This window comes from Sphaeramia orbicularis, chromosome 4 (genome assembly GCF_902148855.1).
Source record: "Sphaeramia orbicularis chromosome 4, fSphaOr1.1, whole genome shotgun sequence".
Taxonomy (NCBI): domain Eukaryota; kingdom Metazoa; phylum Chordata; class Actinopteri; order Kurtiformes; family Apogonidae; genus Sphaeramia; species Sphaeramia orbicularis.
In genome coordinates this window covers 32,682,146-32,705,970 of record NC_043960.1, presented here as the reverse complement: position 1 = coordinate 32,705,970, position 23,825 = coordinate 32,682,146, and the positions used below count along the sequence as shown (strand labels likewise).

The window sequence follows — 23,825 nt, the reverse complement described above, 5'->3', positions numbered from 1 at the left end:
GAGGCCAAGTGGAGCCAGTGGTGGAAAGTAACTAAACACATTTACTCAATTACCAAACTTAACAACAGATGTGAGCGAGTTGGATTTTAGCTTATTATTTCAATTTTATACTTGTACACAACCACATCTCAGAGGGAAATATTGTACTTTTAACTCCACTACATTTAATGTTAAGATCTTTACTCACAAATTACATTGAAGATTTTACAAAATAGATTATGTAACAAACTTTTGAAATACAACACACTATTGAAGATGCAATGGTTTCCAACAACAACTATGCTAAATAATATTCCTGTTGGGGTTTCATATTAGTAAACGTCTAAATCATCCAATATGTCACAGAAAATCCACCACTTCCACCACTGGGTTTAACCAGGAATATCATATTTTATTCATTTGTTCAGATTAATAACACATAAGTAAAATCTTCCATGATATGACCATTCTGTGTAAGAGATAGTTTCTCATAATATACTTCTGGATTCTGCCCAAACTTCGCTGAAGGTGTTTTCAGTTTCACTAAATGCACTTACCTTTTGGGTTCACCCTCTTTGCTGCGCTCACAAAAAGGTCTGTTGTTGCAATTGTAAGTTAAGTGAAAGAAGTTGGGCTTTCTGCTCATCAACAAGTTTTACTGAAGGTTTACTTATTAAAACTGTGTAAGGATTATGAGAAAAATGTCATCAAATTAGTTATTTGGTAACATGTTTCCTGTCAGTGTTTTGCTATTATATAAGATGTTTTTGATTAATTTTACTGCTGCATTAATGTGTATGTTGCATTTTGCTGCTGTACAACTACTTTTTATACTTTTTGGCGGTTTAATCTCCGTGTCATATTCTATAAGTTTGTCTATGTGTCTACCATCGCTGTCTGATGAGAACAACATAAAACAGACCTAAAGCAGCTTTGTGGCAATTTTCCTAAGAGGGATTTATAGACTCTATTTAGCTTCAAAAATTGGACATTTTTAACCTCAACATGTAACGGAACATGCTTTAGTTCCTCAACAACATTCGGAATCAACACATTTGGCAATAAGTGATTTTCACTTAACAGGAAGAGGATAGAAAAACTATTCTAAAAAGTAAGTGATTTTGCTGATGTAGTGAACGCAAGAGTACGATATTGGCCGCTGAAATGTAGTGTGTGTAACTATAAAACTACTTAGAATGGGAAATAGTCATGTAAAGCACAAGTACCTCACATTTGTACAGTACAGTACTGAAGTAAAAGTACTTAATTACATTCCTTCACATGCAAATGAATAATGAATGAATAAAAGATGTAGTCCTACAAACATAATATATAAAATGTATTTCCCCATAATGTACATGTGTAGTCCCCCTTAATTTTTCTAAAAGTGTTTTCAGATCCATTAAGCAAATGTGCTTGTATACAAACCTTTTTGGATCTGCACAGACAAGGGACTTTCCTAGTGTTGGATTGTAATGTAATGTGAAAGAAATTGCATATTATTGTTTACAGATCAAAAATCTTGCCTGCCACTCATGTAGCTGCTTTACTTGCCCAAAAGCGTAGGTGAGAAACTCTGTGAACCCAGGTCCATGACCTCAGTAACCCCAGCCAGAGTCAGAGAACTTCTGCAACCCCGTCTGCACCATTACCAATCAAAACAAGAAGAGATGATTGGAGTCTTTGGGGTAAAGCAGAAGTTCAGCCTGTCCTGAAAAAGTCTAAAAACCAATAAGCTGTTTAAAGCCTTTAAATGTCTTACTTGTGATTTTGACAGGCTGATTGGATTATGAAGTGCACATTGTAGACCTCTTTTTTTCACTTCTGTTTCACTTTAAATCTCTTTTTGTAAAAAAAATATCGTATTGATCACACATAAGAAAACTACAAAAAGAAACCAACATGGAACCAATAACCACTAATGCAAACTGTTGAGCTCTGTCAGAATTTATCAGAGCACACCCAGCTAGGGTGTTGTGATGTGGTGTGTGGCCTGATGGTCTTAAAACCATCTTAAAAAATCTTAAATTCAACTTGTTGAAATCTGCATAAACCGTGATGTTCTGTCCCATTTTCTACATTACGTTTCACAAATATATATGAACTTTCTGTAGGTTCAGATCTCTGAGTTGGATCATGCTCATGCACAGCGCCTCCTGGAGGTGACAGCCCGCCATCACCAGGAGCTGGATCTGGAGACAGAGCGTCTGAGAGACAGCCAGCTCCAAGCAGAGCACGCCTTGGAGACCAGGGAAAAGGCTCATCGCCAGAGGGTCAGATGCCTGGAGGAGCAGGTATTAAAACAATAACAGCACATATTTATCATAAAAATATTATTCTTTTGTATGGTAAGTCTATCTGTTTGTTTTTATTTATTTGCCTATCTCTGAATGTTCATATCTTTCATATCTTCTTCTCATAGGTGCTGACTCTCAAAGAGCAGCTCGATCAGGAGACGAGGAGACGACAGGCCTATTTCAATCAGATGCTGCAACCTGGTGTGTAGGCAGAAACTCTGCACTAAAGTATGTAACACCTCTGGCTTCCACATTCGCTGTTCCTCTGGCTGCTTCCCAACAACATTATATTACAAGCTAACATCCACATTTGGAAGCATACACACAAACACAGGCCCAAGGCGTTTGCTCCCACCCATGCACATGTGCACACGGATTACATTAATCTGCAGGAAAACTCAACAACAACAAACAATGAGTGTTTTGTTTATAAGTGGACTGGATGTGCCAAATTGTTTAAGGATTTCCTCTGGCTCGCTACAGTTGGTGCTTCTAAGTCTGTTTATGCTGTGTCAGTTTTTTAGGAAACAGTATGATGAAAGGTTTCCTTGGTTGGTGCTTAATTCTACATTTATATTCATTGATTTACTCATTTGTCACATGCTGATCATGTTGTTGTATGTCATAATCACAATTTCTAATGAGAATATACTGTAAATCCATATATTTACATTAAGAATTTACAGATTTTATTTGATCTTCCTGGTACTGTGATTACTTATGGTTCCTATATTGACCATTTATTCATTATGTATTGCACTCTATTTAGTCAATAGTAGCTCTTGAAATGTATGATTGTTTTTAATAAAATTGGGTGTATCAAAGCACAGTTATCCTTTTTTTTTTGTTTTGAAAAAGATCTTGACGTGACAATCAATGACATTTTTTTCTTCTGGCCTCAGTTATGGAAAAAGTTGTCTGTGAACTTTGTGAAGGACAGCACTGCCCTTTCATGGCATGTGAGTTCTAGTGTTTGGTTCGCACCATTAAAAGCCTTTGTGGATTTAGTGTCGTGGGTGAGAGAATGACCTTCGCTCTCTGTTGCCAATGCTGTCTTTCAGTGTTTTTTTCAGAGATTGCCGCAGACTCCAGTGTCTGTGGGGATCATCATTCCTCGAAAATTTCACTGGCAATCATTCTGTTATCCTTAATGACCCTAAAATGCTCAGATATGTGGTCTTCCCTCTGCTGATTAGAAACCACAGATATGTTGTGTGTTCCGTGACTGTATACATCACATGTAAGTATCAGAGTTATTATTGCTCTGTAAAACACATTTTAGTTTTATTTAGTTTTTCAGTTTGATTACAAGAGTAGTTTTTGTAGTATTTTATTTTGTTGAATTGACTGGTTAGTTGTAATCTTCATAGCGCTTTTTTATTTGTTTTATTTTTTCACACCTTTTCATTCTTGTATACTGTTAATCATTAACACAGGGGAAACCAAAGCAAATTTTACATGCAGTTCTTTTTTGTTTTAATTTATGTTGCTTTGTTTAATGTACTTTTTATTTAGTTTTTGTGCAATGGATATATGATCATTCCACTGCTGATTAGAAACCACAGATATGTTCTGTTTTCCGTGTGTTTACAATGCATATGAGTTATAGTTTTGCAATTTTTATCTTTTTTTTATAGTCTTTCACTTTGGTTTTTCAATCCAGTTAAGTATTAGAGCATAACTTCTTTTATTCTTATGTTAAGGGATTGAGTAGTTTTAGTGTTAGTTGACTAAATTTAACCTGCTACTTGACCTCAAAGCCACACTCTGCTCTTATAATGATGATTTTACAATGTTGCTTCTCCCATGCATGTCTTCTGTCTTTGTAACCTTGTATGCCTTGCTAACTGTACAGAGTAAGAGTTTTGAAAGGGGAAAATCCTGTCAGAGTTTCTTTAAAGCAGCCCTTTGATTATCATAGATCCGCCCAGTGGTTATCCAGTTACCAGCCTCCTTTCAGCTATTGGCTAGAAACAGCTAATTATGCAAGGTAGTGAATCCCTGTGGGGGAGGTGGGGCCAAAACTGAAAGAACTCCTTTGGCAGGCAGAATAGAGCTTTTATTGAGGATATTTCTAAGCTGACCATCAGGGACCAAATCGCTGGATTGTTTAAAAAAAAAAAAAAAAAAAAAAAAAAAAACACATCTCAGCTGAATCACGCTGCTCCCCCTTTTTCATTCCTTCCCTCGTTTCATTTCAGTGAAGTCGGAGTGTAACTCATGCAGTACCCAGCAGCAAGCAGAATGCAAGGAATCTCCAGTATTCCCCTGTCTCACACCAGAAGCCCAGTTCACTACTAAAAGGACAAGTGAGAGGAGAGAGAGGCAGAGCCAGAGAGCAGTCAGGGGAGGATTCACACCGCTGTGTTTGAGAAGAGAAACGTACGGTCTTGTCCTGTTCTTGCTCTGCTCTGCTCTTGTTGCCTCAGGTGTGCGTGCTCCTCCTCCCTCCCTTTTCCACGGTGCCTGCTGTCAGCTCCATCCCTGGGTGGCTGAGGCCATGGTGTTGGTGCTGCGAGCCCTGCTGCCCTCCTGCTTCTTCTCCTGCTTCACCCTTCTTCTCTCCGTGGACCTGCTGCCTGGAGTGGAACCTGCTGTGCCCCTGGAGGACTTCTACCCCTTTGGCCAGGACAAGGGAGACTCCCAGACCATCTCTCAGGACGACGGAGGCTCCGGTCTCGTGGAAATCTCTGTCGCTTTCCCCTTCTTTGGAGACAGGCACACAGGACTCTATGTGAGTAAAGGCCACTGAGTTTTTGCTGATGTTTGTGTCTATATGTCAGCGTGTATGTGTGTTGGCAGTTGGAAATAGAAACTGACATGGTGTGGATTGTATAAGAGCCTCAGGGAGATGAGATCTGGCATACAGCCAAATACTACATTGCACTGCCCTTTGAGAGTTTGTATATGTTTGTGTGTGCTCACAAGCTCTGGTGTGTAACCTCATTTGTAGAATATCGCATTTTCCCCCCACGGCTGCAATCATAATCCTCCATAACATACTCCTCACCTTACATCTGCTCTCCTCACACTCCGAGAACTCTCAAGTGCACTAAGGGAGAGTGAGAGAAGAACTATTAGCCCAACAGTGGTAAGTCCTGTTCTAATAAGTCTACAAAGAGCTGTTAAAGGAAATGACAGTTTGTGTTCTTACTGTTGCCGCAGAGCATCTGTGAGCAGTTCGTTCTCACAGAGAGCGGGGGGAAAATATGCATGCTGCAGAGAGAGAGCGAGAGAGAGAAACAGTGCTCATGGGAGGAAGCCGAATGGTTTGACAAGGATTTTCGCGCACCACAATGAAACACACTTTGATCTGCCTTTGTCATGTATTGGGTTCAGTTCCAGCACGGGAAAAGGCAGAACTCCCCTAAATCAACACCACCTGTTGTGGTTATGCATCCGCGTTCGCTTTCCGAATCCCCCCCTCCCTCTTTAGCGCTGGGTCTCGCCTGCCTCCTCCCTGCTCAAACCATGGGCAGGGGAGGCTGAGGAACCATGGCAACAATGGGCCCGGTCAAAGGTCAGCTTTCTAATCTAAGCATTTGTGCTAGGCCAGAGAAGTGAAGTCAGTTTCCCAATGAAGAAACCTTCAAACTCACTTACATCTGCACATGCTGTTGGGAAGGTTACCTCTGAAATGTAATAGGTTACAGATTACTTATTACCCAGCTAAAGTACTGTAAGTACTGTACACATTTTAATTACTTTATCACCAGTGAACTCCTTCTGGATTATTGTTATGATAAATGCTTTTAAGTGGACTGTATACCTGAAGAAAACATTCAAGTGAAACCCCTTGACAATCATCACCATTAGTTACTATAATTTGATTACATATTTTTTCTGTAACTAATGGTTTCCTTTTTTTGCTTTGGCCAAGAAGGTTATATGTGATCACTCCCATGTGTCTGTCTGTCAGCCAGATTAGATAGAAACTACTGCACCGATTGTCATGAAACTAATTTCTGGAGCAGTTCCATAAAAAGGGGACGAGCCTGGAACTGTTTTTCACTTTTTTTAATAGTTCAGTATGTAAAATTTGTGTGTCTGCTTAGATGAAGTTTAAATCGGAGTTTGTGTTGTACTGGGAGTCTGTCATTTGTTAGCGTTATCTAACTCCATTTCTAAGCCAACAACTGTCTCAATTGCATTCATCCACAATAACGACCTGTACTGATATCTACGTAGACTTAGATCAGTTTTTCAGTCAAAATCTTTGCGCTCACTCCCTAGTTCTGTATAGCCTGACTTCGTCTCCTCCATAACAGCAGCAGTCTGCAACATTAGCAATTGTTAGTTCACAACTAGAGTCAGCTGATGTCAACAAATGACCAGTTCCCAGCACCTAGCAAACTTCAACAAAACGTTGTGTACCCATACATAAATCTTGCATACTGTATTTAATATTTAATAGTGGTGAGCTCTAAATTAATTCAGAACATTAACAGTCAGTCTAATGCAAAAAAGCTAAGCAGAGGCACCGTCTGACAAAAAGAGAAAAATGTAGGTCATAATTAGTGGTTTGATGATATTGGGGAATAAGAGCAGACTGTTGACCTTCAGCAGAGGTCTGTGCCTTCTGAAGGCCCTATTTATTACATACCATTGCATGTAACTAGCTACTCTCTCCACACGCTGTACAGCAGTGACACACAGGTGATAAATGCCATATTTGAGCATCTGAACTCAATAACCTGGAGCTTCTGTTTATCACAACTGCTGGCACATTATGTTTTTCTTTTGTGTTTTGCCATAAATTCCAACACATCTCTTCTCCTGTAATAATGCTGATACACAATTAGACAAGACAAGACAGGTTGCAGATGGCACGGCTTGTTGATCTTAGATTGAGTTATTAGGTGATAGAGATAAAAATCTGAGCTCTCTCCACACTGTGTACAGCTTGTGATGTGATATCCTGTAGCTAACTCTGCTCTGCATCTCATTGGACTGTAATTCTGTAGTCACGCAGGGCATAACAGATTGTGGCAGGCACTTGAAATTACAGTCACGCTCATTTTAAAAGCCTCACCTGAATCCATTAAACATCTGCTGTAAAGCGTACAGTCCACATGGTGATCTCTGCCACCAGAGAGCTGCTTTGAGCAGAACCGGTAATATTTCAGCGAGTACTTAGAGGCAAATTTGTATGAATAGTTTCTCCTAGGAGTTTGGTTCAAGTCTCTGGGCTACTGCCACATGGAAGCTGCAGATCCAAACTAATTTTAGATGGTTTGTGGGTGCTGTCCTGCATTATTATCATGAGTGATTCAGCTTTAAAGTGCTTTCATTCCCCTTTAACCCATAATCATCTCCCCTTCCCCTTACTAAAACAAGGAGTGAGCTTTTAGCAGTTGTGATTAACAAATAAAACAGTGGATTTAAGGATTGCCATAGCCATGTAAGACTTGGTTACGGTGGTTTTTAATAGACCCCAAGAATGCTTTCACAAACATGGGTCCCCTGACTTGGTCCCGCTCCAGTCCCACTTTCTGAAACCAGGCTGTCGCTCTGTTATGGTTTTCATCTGGCAGTTTTCACATGTTGCTGGGATCTCTCCTCCTCCTCCAGGTCCCCTCCCCTCCCCAGCCCTCCCCTCCGCCCTGCCCTGCTCCCACGCCTCAGATAACATGGCAGGGGTCTTCCCCCTGGAACTGTCCAGCTGCTTTATCTGAGAAATGACCAATCACTTTAACAGAACACAGATGTATCTGCAAAGTGTCTTAGGGCCTTCAAAACAATGCAGTTCACGGATTAACTCCACTTATAGACGGCCGTATATAGAACATGAAGGAGGACATCCGAGGTTAGAGAGGAAGGAACACAAGCTTAAAAGCAGATGTGAGAATAGATGGCTATGATCAAAGGCATTTATTGTAGATTGATAAAATCCCATCAACTCAAGTGATCCAAGCTTTTCTTGGCCTCAAAAACACCATATTTTATAGCAGTAAAATCTTTACAATTATACTATTTCCATGGCTAGTTCTCTATGTTTGGAAACAACTGCATGTAAACAAAAGCCAAATAGGTTTTCTTGCCAAGCATGTGCTACAGGATAACTGCACCCTTTACAGACTGCACATCTGCTAGTGCTCATCTGCCCTTCTGAAGAGCTTCAACACTTGGTGCAATTTCATTAACCCAGTTTCACTCACCACTATATATGGCTCAAAGACATGTGCAACCAGCTCTATTCTTTGTACTCTGCATGGGTGTTTTTTGCATGGATGTGTGGTCATGAGGGATGACCGAATGACTGGATGATATTAGAAACAGTTTATTCACAGTGGACAAGATATATCTGAACAACTCAAATACATAAAAAACAAATGTTGTGTTAAAATATTTGAGTAAATGATGTAGTTAAAGGCATTAAACTTAATGTAACATGTTAGTCAACATTGTTATTAGGCATTTCTTAATCCATCAAATACCTTTTCTGTCAAATGCTGGTTTTTACATTTTTCATGTTTTGTTAAGCAGTGTTAAAGAGGCTAAAATGCATGTATGGACTCCTATGAAAAGCCACATTCTCTGATTGTGAAAATTTGCTCATTTATTGTTGGACTAAAATACAACCTAAATCAACATGAACATTTAGTTGTTGTTTTTTTTCCTTTTCTTTGTTTTGTATTTTGGCTTCACCAAGTACAAGTTTAAGAAAACCACCACGTATCTTATATCTTATTATGTCAACTACATCTCACGACATGTAAAATTATTAACATTCTCTGATTTAACTTTTTTTTTTAAAAATCCTGAGTAATCTTGAGCACTGAAAAAGAAAATTTGGTGTGACAAAATACAGTATCTATTTTATCTAACAGATATTGCAATCCTACCTATTCACCAATTCTTTACATTGCTGTGCAATAGAAGCTGAATTCCAGTCCGTTCAAAGCCCCAGACAGGATTTATTGCCTCAATCAAAGCTCTTTTGAGATAATAGTGCACTGGGTTAGGGATTTACAGGCCAAATGCACAGACTGTCCAACTGTACTCACTTCCTTTGGTGTCGTCGAATAATTGGACAAGCTGGTAACTGTGAAACTTCTTCTTTTGACAAGGAAAACGAATGTTTTCCTGACTTGATCCATGGGCACCTTTTTCATTTGGGTTTGTTTTGGCAAGACTTTAGCCAGATGAAAGTTTATTTTAAGTGCATAAATTGCTTGGCTCTAAAGAAAACCACCCAAGCAAAATCCTGGATACATCCGGCAAAGAATTCCCCAAAAAATAACAAGGGTGTTGTGGAGGGAAGTGGCAACGTAGAGAGTGTGAGAAAGAAATAGGGAAACTGAGGAGATGCTTCCTACAACGTTGACTTATCACACCTCTCTCCTGTTTCCTGAACTTGTTCACTGCCTCTCAGACTGTTCATGTAAAACAAAATCCCACTTTTCTAGATGGATTTCTCTTCTGGACAGAAAAGAATTTATAACGTGATTCAGTGAAAAAGGTTCACAAGTTCAGATTAAATTCCTTTAAGGTCATTTCCATGTTAAAACAGTCCCCTAAAAACTTAACAGGGAAGAATTACACTTGTTTAAACTGTTCCAGATGCTACAAGAGATTGGATTAGGCAATTAAACATATTCCACTATTGGAGTATATAAACTGTATTTCGTGTTCAGCATGATTTCCTACACTAATTTTGCTGTAAGATGGGTGACTTCCAGACCACTGCCACCACAGGTCTCCCATTAGTGGGTATGTGGGTGTGGATAGTTTGTACTTCATGTACATCCCTCCATTCATCCAGAGCTGTGCCCTCTGTCTTGTTTTCCTCCCAGTATCAGATGGCGCTCTGGCTGACCCCCCGGCCCTGCCCCTGCAGCCGGTCCTCTTTTTTCCCCACATTGGCCACGTTCTCACCACATCACGCTGATGCAGAGGGGAAGACTGTGGTCGGGCAATTAACTGAGCCCCTGTGCCGTGCCAAACAAAACTTCCTCTGCTGTTTTTACAGCAAAATCCTTCAAATTATGGTTTTCATACATGCGGGGTGCAAAGCCGAGCCATCTGACATTGCTTTGTCACTGTCACATGCCACTCGGCTTGAACGCGGAGGGGCAAAGTTCATTCCAGAGATCAGGGGAAACAAGATAGGTGCCATGGTGAGCAGAATCTCCCCTCGCTGGTAATAAGCAGAAATGGTGCATGAATGAAGGCCTTTCACAGTGTTTCAGCCCTTTAGCCTGGAAAACTTTCCTCTTCACTCAGGTTTAGCAGCTTGTTCCTGAGGATGTTCAGTGTTTAGTGCAGAGGTTGCCAGTTCCACCAGCTCATGTCTTTGATATAAGGGCATGATTGCTAAATTAGCCATTTAATATTTACAAGTCAGTTTGGTAAGTGCTTTTTCAGCTATTACAGGAATGTCCAACCACAGCAGTTGGGTTCCAATTACTTGAAGAATTTATCTCTATCATTAATTCAAAAGATTTCACTTTACCCTTCAAATAACCTCCACCCCTCCCAAACACAGTCAGATTTATCTATGAAAGTGAAAAAAGTGAGACCATTTGTGTCTGATTTACTATAGGGTATTTTTGACTTTGACACATGGACTGGGCTTTTATTTTGTAATATTTTATACTGCATACCAAAAAAAATTCATCACAGTTTTTTTTTAATCTGTATGTATTATGTATTACGACTAAGAACATGTCTTAGTTAACAAGAAGTTCGTGCAATAGTGACTGTTCTAATGTAATTGTTATATTGTTTGAAAATATACACAAATCATTTTCAAAATCATATGCTGATTAAATCATCTTGGTACTTTTACCAACTTTATTGTAGTTATATCAATATACACCGGCCAGGTAGGATTGGGGTTCATCAACATTTTAGATCAGTAATAGTTAACTCAGACAAAACAATAAGATGATTTAACTGTTTCAGTCTGAATTATCAACCTTTTTTTTTTTTTACAGTAAATATATATATATAATCTATGCACCGCTGAAAAGGCCAAAAAGTACGTTGGAGAAATGTTTTACTTGAAAAACTGACTTATTTTCGGTTACTTTTCAAGAAAATACTGATGCAGCAAAAATTCCCAGAAATCACAGTTTTTAAGGTGCAAACTAACATCTTCTTATCCTTGCTGTGTTTTAGAAACAGTTCAAAACTTAAATCCATCAATTTATTATGATACACTTAGAAAATCTGAAAATTCTCAATTTCAGAAGCTAGAACTGAATAATTCTTAGGCTTGCAGACAACAAATGACTCAGTGAGCAGGTTAACATTACTGCCCAAATGACTTAAACAATGAGTTGAATAATATTATATTTCATTTTTATCTGATGCTAGTGTTTTTATTATATTATTAATTTTCCTTAACTGCCTTTTTAAATTAGATCTCTTAGGAGAACAGTGCCTGGTCCTGTTACACAGTGCTGTCTGTCTATTTCTCACAGAGGAGAAATGTGGATGAGTGCAGGATGGCTTCATTTATTTGGTTACTTTGCTGTTAGCAGACATCTGTGGATTTAAAGGCCGTGAAGGTTCTTCCCAGTGTGATGACTTTGCAGGTGCCTGAGCAGCAGAACTCAGGTTTTCTCAGCTGCTGTCATTTCACGGAATAAAAGTCGCGTCTGTTTGGGAAGTGCAAACATCCGTAATGGGAGCGCTCCGTGCCCCATGCTGCTGTTTTCACCATGAGGCCAGAGTAGCTCTGTTTGTCCACCTCCGACATGTCTCCTCAGCACTTTTACCCTACGTCCACCTCATCCTGCAAATAAATCACAGTGGTTGAATCATGACTAATAACACTGTGTGGTTTGTCTTCTCAGGTTAACAACAATGGCCTTGTGTCTTTTCTGAGGGAGGTGTCTCAGTTTACACCTGTTGCTTTTCCAATCGCCGGGGACAGGAGAGTTGTAGCGCCTTTCTGGGCTGATGTGGACAACCGTAGGGCAGGGAAAGTATTCTACAGAGAAAGCCTGGATTCTCATATTCTGAGGAGAGCTTCAAGTGATGTCAAGACGTACTTTTCAGAGTTCCCCAACTTCAGCGCCACATGGGTCCTCATCTCCACATGGCACCAAGTCACCTTCTTTGGAGGAAACTCACTGACACCGGTATTATCTTTACAGCCTCTTCAGGACCATGTTTGTAATCAGCTATGATTCTGATAACAAAGATGCATCTTTGGGATTTAGATAATTTCATTGTCCCAAGAAGTGGTTGACTTTAAAGTATATGGTTATGAAGCACATATATATTTGGTTCATCTATAATCCCTTTCGTAAATATTAGTTTATAGGAATTTGGGACATGTAGCTAAGAAGATGGAGAGGATTGTTCATATAAATAAACTGAATCTGCTGCAAAAAGCATTATGAACATAAGCATAATAAAGAATTTATTACCCTTAATAAGGCACTGTCCTCATGTTAGATCATGTATCGACAAAGAGAATAGCTTTTTGTAAATAAGTACAGTTGACTGCTAGCAAATGCATTGCTTTATTAAAATACATGTGTTCATTTTAATAAAGCAAAAGAAAAAGCTTAGGTTTGACAGAGACACAATAGGTAACCACTAAACTCAGTAGTAAAGCTGTTATGAACAATTTTATGAAAATCAGGTCTTTATTAGCAGTTTCTAAACTGTTTACAAGTGCTTATAACAAAGCGTATAACATAGTATGCTATATATTATGATATATGCATATAATCTTATTAATAATTGTGAAGTATACAGGGTGGGGAAGCAAAATTTACAATGAACATTTAGTTGTTTTTTTCTCAGCAGGCACTACGTCAATTGTTTTGAAACCAAACATATATTGATGTCATAATCATACCTAACACTATTATCCATACCTTTTCAGAAAATTTTGCCCATATGAGTAATCAGGAAAGCAAACGTCAAAGAGTGTGTGATTTGCTGAATGCACTCGTCACACCAAAGGAGATTTCAAAAATAGTTGGAGTGTCCATAAAGACTGTTTATAATGTAAAGAAGAGAATGACTATGAGCAAAACTATTACGAGAAAGTCTGGAAGATACTATTAAAGAAGAACGGGAGAAGTTGTCACCCGAATATTTGAGGAACACTTGCGCAAGTTTCAGGAAGCGTGTGAAGGCAGTTATTGAGAAAGGAGGAGGACACATAGAATAAAAACATTTTCTATTATGTCAATTTTCTTGTGGCAAATAAATTCTCATGACTTTCAATAAACTAATTGGTCATACACTGTCTTTCAATCCCTGCCTCAAAATATTGTAAATTTTGCTTCCCCACCCTGTATATTATGAAGTAATTCTTATTACAAGCATAAATATTACTGGTTTGTCTAATGAAAATTTCTTGAAATCTGCCTCAACAACTACAGGTTTAGAACAGTCTATTATGAGCCTGACTGAGCTTTAGGAATCTGTACCATTATTATGACGAGTCTGTCAGATACATGCTGTATTACTCAATTTCATGGAAGTCAGGAAATGGTTTAACTGAGAGTTCCTAACTGTTCTTCTCCACGCAGGTAAATACTTTCCAAGTGGTGCTCATTACAGATGGAGAGCTTTCCTTCACTATATTCCAGTACAATAACATCACGTGGACCACAGGAATGCATGCCAGCAGTGGAGGAAACCTGGTTGGGCTGGGTGGGATTGCAGCACAGGTAAGATGTGGAATGTACAGTATGATTTACATTTTTTCCAGGTGTCTAAACTGTAATTCAGCGATGTTTTTATGTCTCCCATTGTGCTACTCTCTTCCCAGGCAGGTTTCAATGCTGGCGATGGCAAGCGCTATTTCAACATCCCCAGCTCTCGCACAGCTGACGTCGTAAACGTGGAGGAAACCACTAACGTGGGCTATCCGGGCAGATGGGTCTTCCGCATAGATGATGCACACGTGGAAGTAGGCGGCTGTAATAACTCTGGTGAGACTAGTTCTGCGAATGATCTGTGATGTTTTAGGAATTTTGCTTCGAGGATTTTTGTTACACTACTTTTTTTCCACAGCATCAGTGTGCCCACACCTGCGACCGTGTCTGAACGGAGGCCAGTGCATTGATGACTGTATTACAGGCAACCCCTCCTTCACTTGCTCCTGTTTGGCTGGGTTCACAGGTCGTCGATGCCAGATTGGTGAGTTATGGCTGACGCTGCTTCCTGCTCTGTTTTGCTTGAGACACACTGCACAATGTGAATGAATACCTGTATCCCGAGATCAGCCAGGAAAAATAATGTCAGCTTGTAAAAAACACAAAAGGATTTCACCTGACTTGCCAAGGGGACACCTGGATATTCCCTTCAGCCACAGGCTCTAAATACCTGTATTAGCTTCTCTTGCATTCTCCCTAGACATTACCTTTTTAACCAACCTTTAACATTGGCAAAATGTTGTCTTAATTAAAAAAGTCACACTGCCCTCTTTGTATTTCTCCTTTTCTCTGCAGATGTGGATGAATGTGCCTCTTATCCTTGCCAGAACGGGGGAACTTGTAAAGACCAGATTAATAGTTTCATCTGTCAGTGTCCTGCTGGATACACTGGGATTCAGTGTGAAACAGGTACATGAGAAGCTTAACCTAAAAGCTGGCATCTGTGGAGTTAATTGTTAAATCTTAAAAAAATATCAAACAAATGCAAAAAAAGACTATTAAGATATATTACTGACACCCACACCCCATGTGAGGAGTCAACCAATATGTTTTCTCCAGAGCTGATTAAAAGTAATCAAGAGGACATTTAATTACTGATTGGAACTGATGTACATTTGGAGTTATGACTGATACAAAATTTGAACCTTTAGATAAAGGAGCAAATGTGTGTGTATCCAAATCTAATTAGCTGTTTTAACACAGTGTAATGATGACATTTAATTTCCCACTTATCACATTGAGTTCACAGCCTAATCTGTGCTGTCAGTGCTACATAATGAACTGAAGTCATTTTACACTTCTTATAATAACATAAAATAATGTACAACGCTGTGTTTTGAGCCGTTGCTTTAGTAAAGAAACCATGTGAAACAGTGCATAAATGTTTAATTTTCAGTCATCTGTATTTCCTCAGCAGCAGCGAAACATAGCACGCAAATTCTTGCAGGTTAAAGTGGATAAACTGAGCAAGCACTTTAAACAGACTTAAATACACAATTTGGTTTAGCAACATTAATGATACAAACAACTTCATAAAAAATATCAGCTGCATAGAAACAGTGCAGTAGTGTATCTGTATGTAACAGACAATATAGTTTAGCTGAACTCACTGAAGTCACTTTGTTGTCATGAAATTCCTTTAGTGTATATAAAAGGAAAAGAGCTGAAAAGTTAAAAGAAAAAAAACATTTTATTCGTGCCAAGGAATCAACACTGTAGGAATCCATACATTGAATTAAAAGAGAAGTTTTCAACTTTATCTTAACGCGTAAAGACCCAGGGCTATTTTTGTGGCAGTTCCCAAATGAATTTTTTTCTAGATTTAACCTTTTTTTAAGTGATTTATCACCATTTATTAAAGTATTATCCACTGTCTTTTTGTGTTTTTAGGTGAAAATCAGGTGTTTCTCTATATTTAATTCACTGATCATGTAGATGTTCATAAAAGCTCAGAATAAAGTTGAGAGTTTTTAAATCAGAAACAGAGAAAACTGAAGAAAAAGTGATTTTTTTCAGCAAAAAATATCACCTGAAAAAATATAAAAAAAATATAGCTAAACATAAAAGCAAGTGTTTCCATCCAGTCATTTATCAAACTCCATTTACTGGTAAATCAATGTTGTAGAAGATGACAATGTTTCCATGTTTACTATGGAGCCTCTGAACATCCATATGGGTCATATCTGATGATCATGAAAAGATGATAAACTGCCTTTTATGTCAATTATTTACATATATTGATAGGATTAGGGGATCAACATTAATTACGCATTTTAGATCAGAAGATGCTTTTGCTTTTCGGTGGCTGTTTGGGTCTTTATGGGTTAAAACAGAAAGTACAGGATGTAACTTTAGTTTTATTTTGAGAAATCGACTTGTTTTAGTTTGTGTCTATTTATTTGTTGTGTTTGATAGTTCTGCAGGTATTACACAGAAATGCTTGATTTACAGGCATCAAACATGATTAATTAAGCTATTGTTTATTAATGGTTAAAGGTGAAGCAACCACAGAGTGGAGAAGACAACAAATATGAAGAATAGAATAGAATACAATACAATACAATACAATGATTCTATTATATAGAAATTGCAGTAGCAGTAACTTTAAAAATGCTGAATAGCAGATTCCAATAATTGGCCAGTCTTATGAATGGTTGACTTCGACTCTGTTTGGGCTAATCAGGGAGAAGATCTGGAAAATGTCTGATTAACTGAAGTATTTTTTGCCTCATTAAGCAGTTTCCAGACCAAAAAATGGATTTTAGAATATCTTGGTCGAGCCTCTGTGGAGCTCCTGTGCCTATTCCCACAGTCCGGCCTGTGGAGATGTATCAAACCTCTTCTAATACCTTTCACAGCCAGCAGCACATACTTGCAGAGTGAGGGGAGCAGTGTGGCGGATATATTAATCAGCTGAGTAAATATTCCACAAGCGTGTCTGACTCTGTGTGTGTTTGTGTGTGTTGCAGACATTGACGAGTGCAAAGACAGACCGTGCCTCAACAACGCAGTGTGTGTACAAGGTGTTGGCAGTTTCACCTGTGTGTGTGAACCGGGTTACACTGGTGTTCTGTGTGAGATAGGTGAGTGGGGGTTTTTCACAGTCCTGGGGAAAGTAGGCATCTTCCTCCAGAGGAAATATTCTTTGCTGCTTTCTACATCAAACTCTGCTGTCATTTGGCAGATGTTTTTGTCCAGAGAGTTTCCCATTCCTACGTAGACAAATGGGTCCACGTTGAGGTTTTGGTTGAGTTGATTTGCAAACAACTTTCTTTTGTTTTTTCTGGGTCAAACAGTGTAACAATGAGCCATAGTGAGAAAGTTCACCACAGTCAGGCCAGTTTCCAAAAAAGACCTTTTCTTATCTTGCTCCTTTTGCGATTGATTGTTGATGAAACCTGAACCTTTTGCTGAATTAAATTATCAGGCCATGTACAGTTCACGAATCCTTGTTTCTACATGAGACCGGATTACTGTTAATACCAGACACCTGGTCAATGAAACTCTATGCTTTCAGAAGGGAAGTTCAGTGCCCTTAATCCAGCTCAGTATCTTAGACAATTACCTCTTGGTTTTTCTTGTGATGACTAAAAAAATCTCATTAGAATCAGAACCAACAGTAGATAATCTTTTCTCTCACTGATGCTTGTACATCCTCCAGACATAAATGAGTGTGAATCACAGCCCTGTCTGAATGGAGGAGAGTGTATCGATCAAGTGGCAAACTTCACCTGCATTTGTCCTGCTACCTTCACTGGAATGTTCTGTGAGACAGGTGAGCTCACATCTGGAAAAAATGCTTTTTAATATAGTTCCTACAGTCCAAGAGACACCTTTTTTAAAATTCTGTTAGACCGCCTGTAGTGTGGAAATGTTGAATGACAAGGACAAACCAAAACTGATTTGTTTGTGGCTTTGTTTTAACCTCTCTGGTATTTGTCGATTACCTGCTGCTTCTCTAGTTTTCTTAATAAATGTCAGATATGGTCACTGCAACATACATATATATTTTTATAGCAGAGGTAAAGTTACAAACTTTGACAGCTGTAAAGAAACAAACTGTTCTCCAGTGCTGATATTTGTATGTTGTAGCAGAAGGCGTAGTGTACATCATTTGGCTGATAATCATTTGTCAGCCCATCTACCTGCTATAGAGGAACAATGTTTAGTAACAGCTGTTCCTTTTAGGTTCAGAAAATATAACAAGGATTTTTAACTTTTCGCATCGATTGTTATATTTCTGTTGTCCATCCATCATGCAGCATAACAGTCAAAAACCGGTTTGTACTTTGCTTTGTTTTATCTACACAGTGTTCATATATCAACTCCAATATTTCACATACATTTCTAATAGAAGTTCACACACCTGCACAGTAAACAGTGGCAAAATAAAACCAAGTATTTTTCTTGTATTGTAGGCTGTACAAATTTGAAGTGCTTGTACCTTCCTTATTTCTCCTTTTTACTGCTTCATAGATCTACCCCATTCATCTCAGCAGACGATATTTGTTTCACTCCATTACATTTGTCCGACATCTTTGTTGTAGTTAGTTTTAAGTAAATATAATAGGGATGAGGCTTATATGATATGAGGCAGCACTATGGATTTAACCTCCCCAGTCGTACACAAAGTATCTGAAATGTTCTCCATATTGACAAACTATATCAATAAAATGCCCTTACATACATTTGTTGGTGATTAAAACTGGAATATAACGTTCTGTTATTACACAACAATTCAAAGTACATTTTGGTGGTAATACATATGTGCTAGTAACTTGTCAAACTGATCCAGGACTTGTACTTGTGGTGAAGTTTTTCTACAGTGCTATTTGTACTTGTAGATTTGTAGATTTGTACTTCTACTAATGCTACCACTATTGAACTAATTCTGCTCTTTTAATCTATTGTCCAAGATAGTCTGTAAGCAGATGAGAGTTTTGTGTCTAAAGTTTCTACCACTCATTTTTTTTTAGATTTTCAGAACTTTGTGGACTTTCTCATAGTCCGCAAAGTTCCCACTTGCTTCTTCTCATGCTAATGTGTGAGATTTCTGTCAGTATTCCCATACAATGGAGATTCATTTATTGGATGTCAATGCTCGTAAATTTTTACAAGTAAACTAAACCTACATGAACTGACAGCTGTCCATTCCTTCCAGTTTCTTTGGTGTCAGTTTGGTGGTGACAGGTGGTGAAATCTTTTCACATTCAAAATCCTGAACAATTTTCTCCCACATCATACTTTGAGGCAGATACTGCACACTCTGGTTAAATCAGATTAAAACAACATGTGTTGTCAAAAGGAGAAGGTAATGGACTTTTCCTAGAGTTTAGATGATGTTTTAAACACCCTCTTCTTCTTCTCTCAGAGCTGATGGTGCTTCAGGTGAATTCAACTGAGGAAGGAAACCAAACAGGTAAAAGCAAGCACAAGCATTTTGCCAAACCGTTTTCACACACACGGTTTGGTTCTTATGCTGCTGCCTGTCATGCGTGTCTATCCACAGCCTCCTGTGATGAGGAAAACTGCAAGAAGAACCAAATTTGTGAATTCACCAGCTCAGAAATATACAACTGTACATGTGCTCCAGGCTTCTATGGTGACAAGTGTGAAGGTATGTACACATGTGGCTGGCTGTCGCTTACCGCAGGCAGCTGGGCAGGTAGTGAGCAGACTCGGATATTTGAAGAGGAGCTGCGCTATCCCACAGGAATTTGGACCTCTGCCCTGGAATAGGCTGCTGTGATGATGGATTATTGTAATTATCAAAACTGACACAGCCTCGCCCAGTTTACTACGGGAACCTGGAAACACCAGTCGCTTGATGCTGTGAATAATTGTTTTATAGCACATTTTATTAGTTTACCAACAAGAGGAAATGCTTTGTCTAGACTTAAAAAGGCTTCTTTATGAGTCAAAGCCGGTCTTTGGTATTCAGGTCATTTCTGCAGACAGAGCTGTTGAAATATGCATGCTTCCACACCGCTACTTGCTTCTTTGGAAATTGGCCATGGCACCACACTATAGTTTCAAGCACAGCTGCTGGTTGCATAACCGTAGGACAATTTGTTCACAAAATATGTAAAATGCTATTATTCTCACCTCATGCTTCATACCTTCCTTTAATAAAACCATATTAAGTCATTATGTTTGATATCTGTATCATATTATATTTATTTTAGGAAATAACTAGTGAGCTCTTTAAACCTATTTCAGCTCCCATGAGAGGTTAGTGTCACCCTCCGATAGCAGTTGTTGCACGCTTTTTTTTTTTTCCCCACTGAGAGCTCCTTAATAGTATTTGAGCTATTGCAAATGCATGCTACTTCTCACCCCTGAGCTGAAATAACTATCAGTGCTTATATAGGCTCTCTTAAATCTCCCAAATACTTTCCTGCCTGGCTCACTTGGAAGGCACAGTGGAAAAAGGAGCATGATCCTCCAAGGAAGAGAAAGTAGTGGGACTCAGAAGTGCCTAATCAGGCTCTCAGATCAAAGGGCCCGAGCCGCACAGGTGGCCAATGAAAGTGGCTCTTGCAAATTAACAATCCATTAATTGCCCCCAGGGCCATACATTTTGGTCACAAAATATGCTCCATATCATCAGAAAAATAATACCCTCCACCGAGCTCCCCGGGACTTCAAAGGGGAACCATTTAGCTGTGATACGGCCACTTTCTTTGATCCACTGGTGCAATTAGGAAGGAGAGGAAAATAAAAACATTCTTACAATTTGTACCGAGCGGATGTGCAGCGTGCTGACTTGTAATCTTCTGCTCTTGTGAACTTTTGTTGGAAAAGATTAGGGAAAGAGAAATGACAGCAAATCAATACAGAGTTTACAGTATAGCAGATGAAAGACGCTCCGCATATGGTACACATGTTGACCATTTATACCTTCTGCCTGTGTTTACACTTCGGCCAATGCTGAAAACTTTATTTAAGCACTTGCTTTTCAGCTTTGAGTTTTTCTCTCACACACAGCACCTCGTTGCCTCTCTGTCCCTCTGTCTGTCTGCAGAGGAATGTCTATGCCAGAATGGGGGGGTCTGTGTGGACATTAATGGGACTTGTGAATGCCCCACAGGCTACACAGGACTCTACTGTCAGTTTGGTGAGTATGATATTATATACGCATGACTCTAAATGCGTATCAGATGTCTCACAACAGCTTTGATCAAACTTTAAGATCATATACAAACGGTCTCGAAATTCAAGTGTCTTTCAGATGACAGATAAAGACAATGATTTAGTGCAGTGCTTCTCAACTGGTCTCAGTTTGCAACCCACTTTTTCATCACAATCATGAAGCTGTGATCCACATAGAAGCATTTCAGACCAGAAAACAGCATTATAAGCCTTTACGAACATGATATAGCCATCTCTGCAGTTGGTGCAATTTACTAATAATAATAAAATGAGTGGACATCATTACTGGGTGGTGCTGATTCTTGAGAAAATTAACAAAAATTATGCAACTCTTGTGTTTATATACAAAAGTTGTAGAAATTACAGTATATCTACTCTAGAGGATATTTCATGTTCTCTTGTACAAGCACTTGAGTTTTGAGTCCCTTTTTATCACTACTTCATGCTAATCCATATAAAACACACCAACATATTTTTTACTTTGACATTTACAAATGACATGGATTCAGCCTCATGTCATCTTTCAGTCAGATGTCAGCGTTATCACATCACTAGTCAAACCATGTCACATTTGTTTAGATAAATGTCACAAAGCAATGATACCTATGCTTTTTTTGTTTTGTTTTGTTTTTTTACCACACACTCATAATCAGAACCAGCCCATGACTCACTTTTTATTTGTGACCAACCATTTGAACAGGCTGGTTTTAGTGATGAAACTCAAAAACAGAAGTGATCCTGTTTTATATGAAATAGCTGCAATAAAATTGCAGTCAACTCTAAACTGCATAGTTAGCCGGTGGTAAGTGTATAACATTAACACATGCCTATTAATGTAATTTCAATAAACCAACAAAAAGTTTAGACAGGATTTATTGACCTTACCGGTTAATTAGTTCAACATAATGTATGTTTTTGTTGGCAACAAGAAGAACCTCACAATGCTTTTATTAATGTTAATAAGCATTGTGAAATCTCTCAAGTGTTAAATGCCTCACAATCTAACTGCAAATGTGTTTGGGTTTGTATTATTGATACTTACTGATGAATTACCACATAATAATGTCAACGCTCAAAGACTACAACGGTCACCAGCAGCCTAAACAATCTACTGCAATGTGCTAAAATGTATAATAGGTGTTGAACCACTCATCCTACCATTACATGTAAATATTTCAGATAAAATACAGTTTCTGAGTTTTTCATCATCATCAGATATGACCCATAGAGACATTCAGATACTCTGTAAGAACGTGTAAACATTATCTACTGCAATATTGATTCACCAGTTTAACTCATGTAGTTTTACAAATGACAGTAGTTGGACACATTTGTTTTTACATCCAGTTAATGACCCATTTGGCTGAAAAGGTCACATTTTCTTCAGTTTTCTCTTTTTTGTTATAATAACCTTTGAATTTATAATATAGAATAATTTTTTAATTTGAACTTACTGAGTTTTAATTAACATCTATATGATCAGTAAATTAAGCACAAGAAAATGCCTGATTTTCACTGTAAAATGGAGATACGGTTTTATAATAAATGGCGATGATTCATCTGGGAAAGGATAGATGTGTGGAAAAATTCATTTGGAAGTTGCCACAAAAATACCTCTAGGTCTTTAAAGGTTAAAAAAGGGCCTCATGGACTGACATTTATTGTAAGTAGTAAGTATTACTAAAAAGTTTGCACATTGTTAAACTTGAAGCAACAAAAAAGCTTAGCAAAAGTTTAACAATGGCGTATTAGGTACATTTGTAATGCTATTCTAAATAAACAAAAAGAAAATATTGTATTTAGTATTATTCTTAAACTGTCCATATACTGTCTACAAATATCTTGTAAATGTTTATTTAAGGACTTTATATCAACCATTGCAGGCACCTTTAATATAAAGCTTGAGGAACAGAGCAGAATCAGTGTTTTTGAACATGTTGGTCATGATCCTGTTGCCTCAGAAGTCACCCAGACTCCATGCAGTAACAACAGGCCGTGTCCTGATGGGGGTCCTTGTCTGGAGTATGGAGGAACCTACCTGTGTACATGTCAGACCAGTGGAGCAGAACTAGATCACAAGGACTTCTATCCCTATGGTAAGAGCCTCGGGCACCGACACAACAACAGGACATTTTGCGGCTATGTGTCATTGCTTGAGCAGCTGGTTACTATAGCAACAAACCCATTTTTAAACACACCGTTCCTGACAAGTGTCACTTTCTATTTCGAAAGGAATGGTCACATTTGCAGTTTACATTTACGATGTGGAGAGACCTTTTATGATGATTTATGCTGTTGTTGATTTGATCCAATCATATAGCGACAAATAATCTGTGTTTTTTTTTAAAGGTTGGGCCATGTGTTTGAATGTAATTTTGGAAGTTTGCAATTTCCCAATGCAATGGAACACAGTCAAGTCTCGGTGTGTGTTTTTCAGTACAGCCCCGATCGGTCTGCGACTCGTCCCCGTGTCTGAATGGGGGCTACTGCTACGAGCGGGACGGAGGATACACCTGTGAATGCAAATATGGATACTGGGGCAAGCACTGCGAGAAAGGTAGCATAATTGATTTAAAAAAAAAAAAAAAATAGAAGACTACGCGCACATGATTTTTTAATATTAACACCATTATCAAAACACCCTCAGACTTGTGGGCTATTACTCAGGCTCAACCCCAGCTACAGCTTTAATGCACCGGGACGCACGCCATTCCTCGTAATGCTGTTTGAAATATTACAAAGCTGAAAGGCTTATGATAATTTGTAC

At 38.6% G+C, this 23,825-nt stretch overlaps 2 protein-coding genes across 3 annotated transcripts in view; both read left to right on the top strand.

Moving 5' to 3' along the window:
• The window catches only part of crocc2 (ciliary rootlet coiled-coil, rootletin family member 2), a 50,744-nt gene extending 47,652 nt beyond the window's left edge, over positions 1 to 3,092 (top strand). The window contains exons 35-36 of the mRNA XM_030132223.1: positions 2,094 to 2,273; positions 2,402 to 3,092. Coding sequence (XP_029988083.1) covers positions 2,094 to 2,273; positions 2,402 to 2,485 — 264 coding nt within the window. The 3' untranslated portion in view covers positions 2,486 to 3,092. The remainder of the gene's footprint in view (positions 1 to 2,093; positions 2,274 to 2,401) is intronic.
• A 245-nt stretch (positions 3,093 to 3,337) lies between these two features.
• Positions 3,338 to 23,825, top strand: part of sned1 (sushi, nidogen and EGF-like domains 1) — a 38,225-nt gene continuing 17,737 nt past the window's right edge. For both annotated transcript variants that reach the window (XM_030132224.1, XM_030132225.1), the window contains exons 1-14: positions 3,338 to 3,516; positions 4,478 to 5,010; positions 12,080 to 12,367; positions 13,778 to 13,918; positions 14,020 to 14,182; positions 14,265 to 14,390; positions 14,702 to 14,815; positions 16,876 to 16,989; positions 17,568 to 17,681; positions 19,278 to 19,325; positions 19,416 to 19,523; positions 20,931 to 21,023; positions 23,020 to 23,154; positions 23,496 to 23,615. In XM_030132224.1, the coding sequence (XP_029988084.1) occupies positions 3,438 to 3,516; positions 4,478 to 5,010; positions 12,080 to 12,367; positions 13,778 to 13,918; positions 14,020 to 14,182; positions 14,265 to 14,390; positions 14,702 to 14,815; positions 16,876 to 16,989; positions 17,568 to 17,681; positions 19,278 to 19,325; positions 19,416 to 19,523; positions 20,931 to 21,023; positions 23,020 to 23,154; positions 23,496 to 23,615 (2,176 nt within the window). In that variant the 5' untranslated portion in view covers positions 3,338 to 3,437. The remainder of the gene's footprint in view (positions 3,517 to 4,477; positions 5,011 to 12,079; positions 12,368 to 13,777; positions 13,919 to 14,019; positions 14,183 to 14,264; positions 14,391 to 14,701; positions 14,816 to 16,875; positions 16,990 to 17,567; positions 17,682 to 19,277; positions 19,326 to 19,415; positions 19,524 to 20,930; positions 21,024 to 23,019; positions 23,155 to 23,495; positions 23,616 to 23,825) is intronic.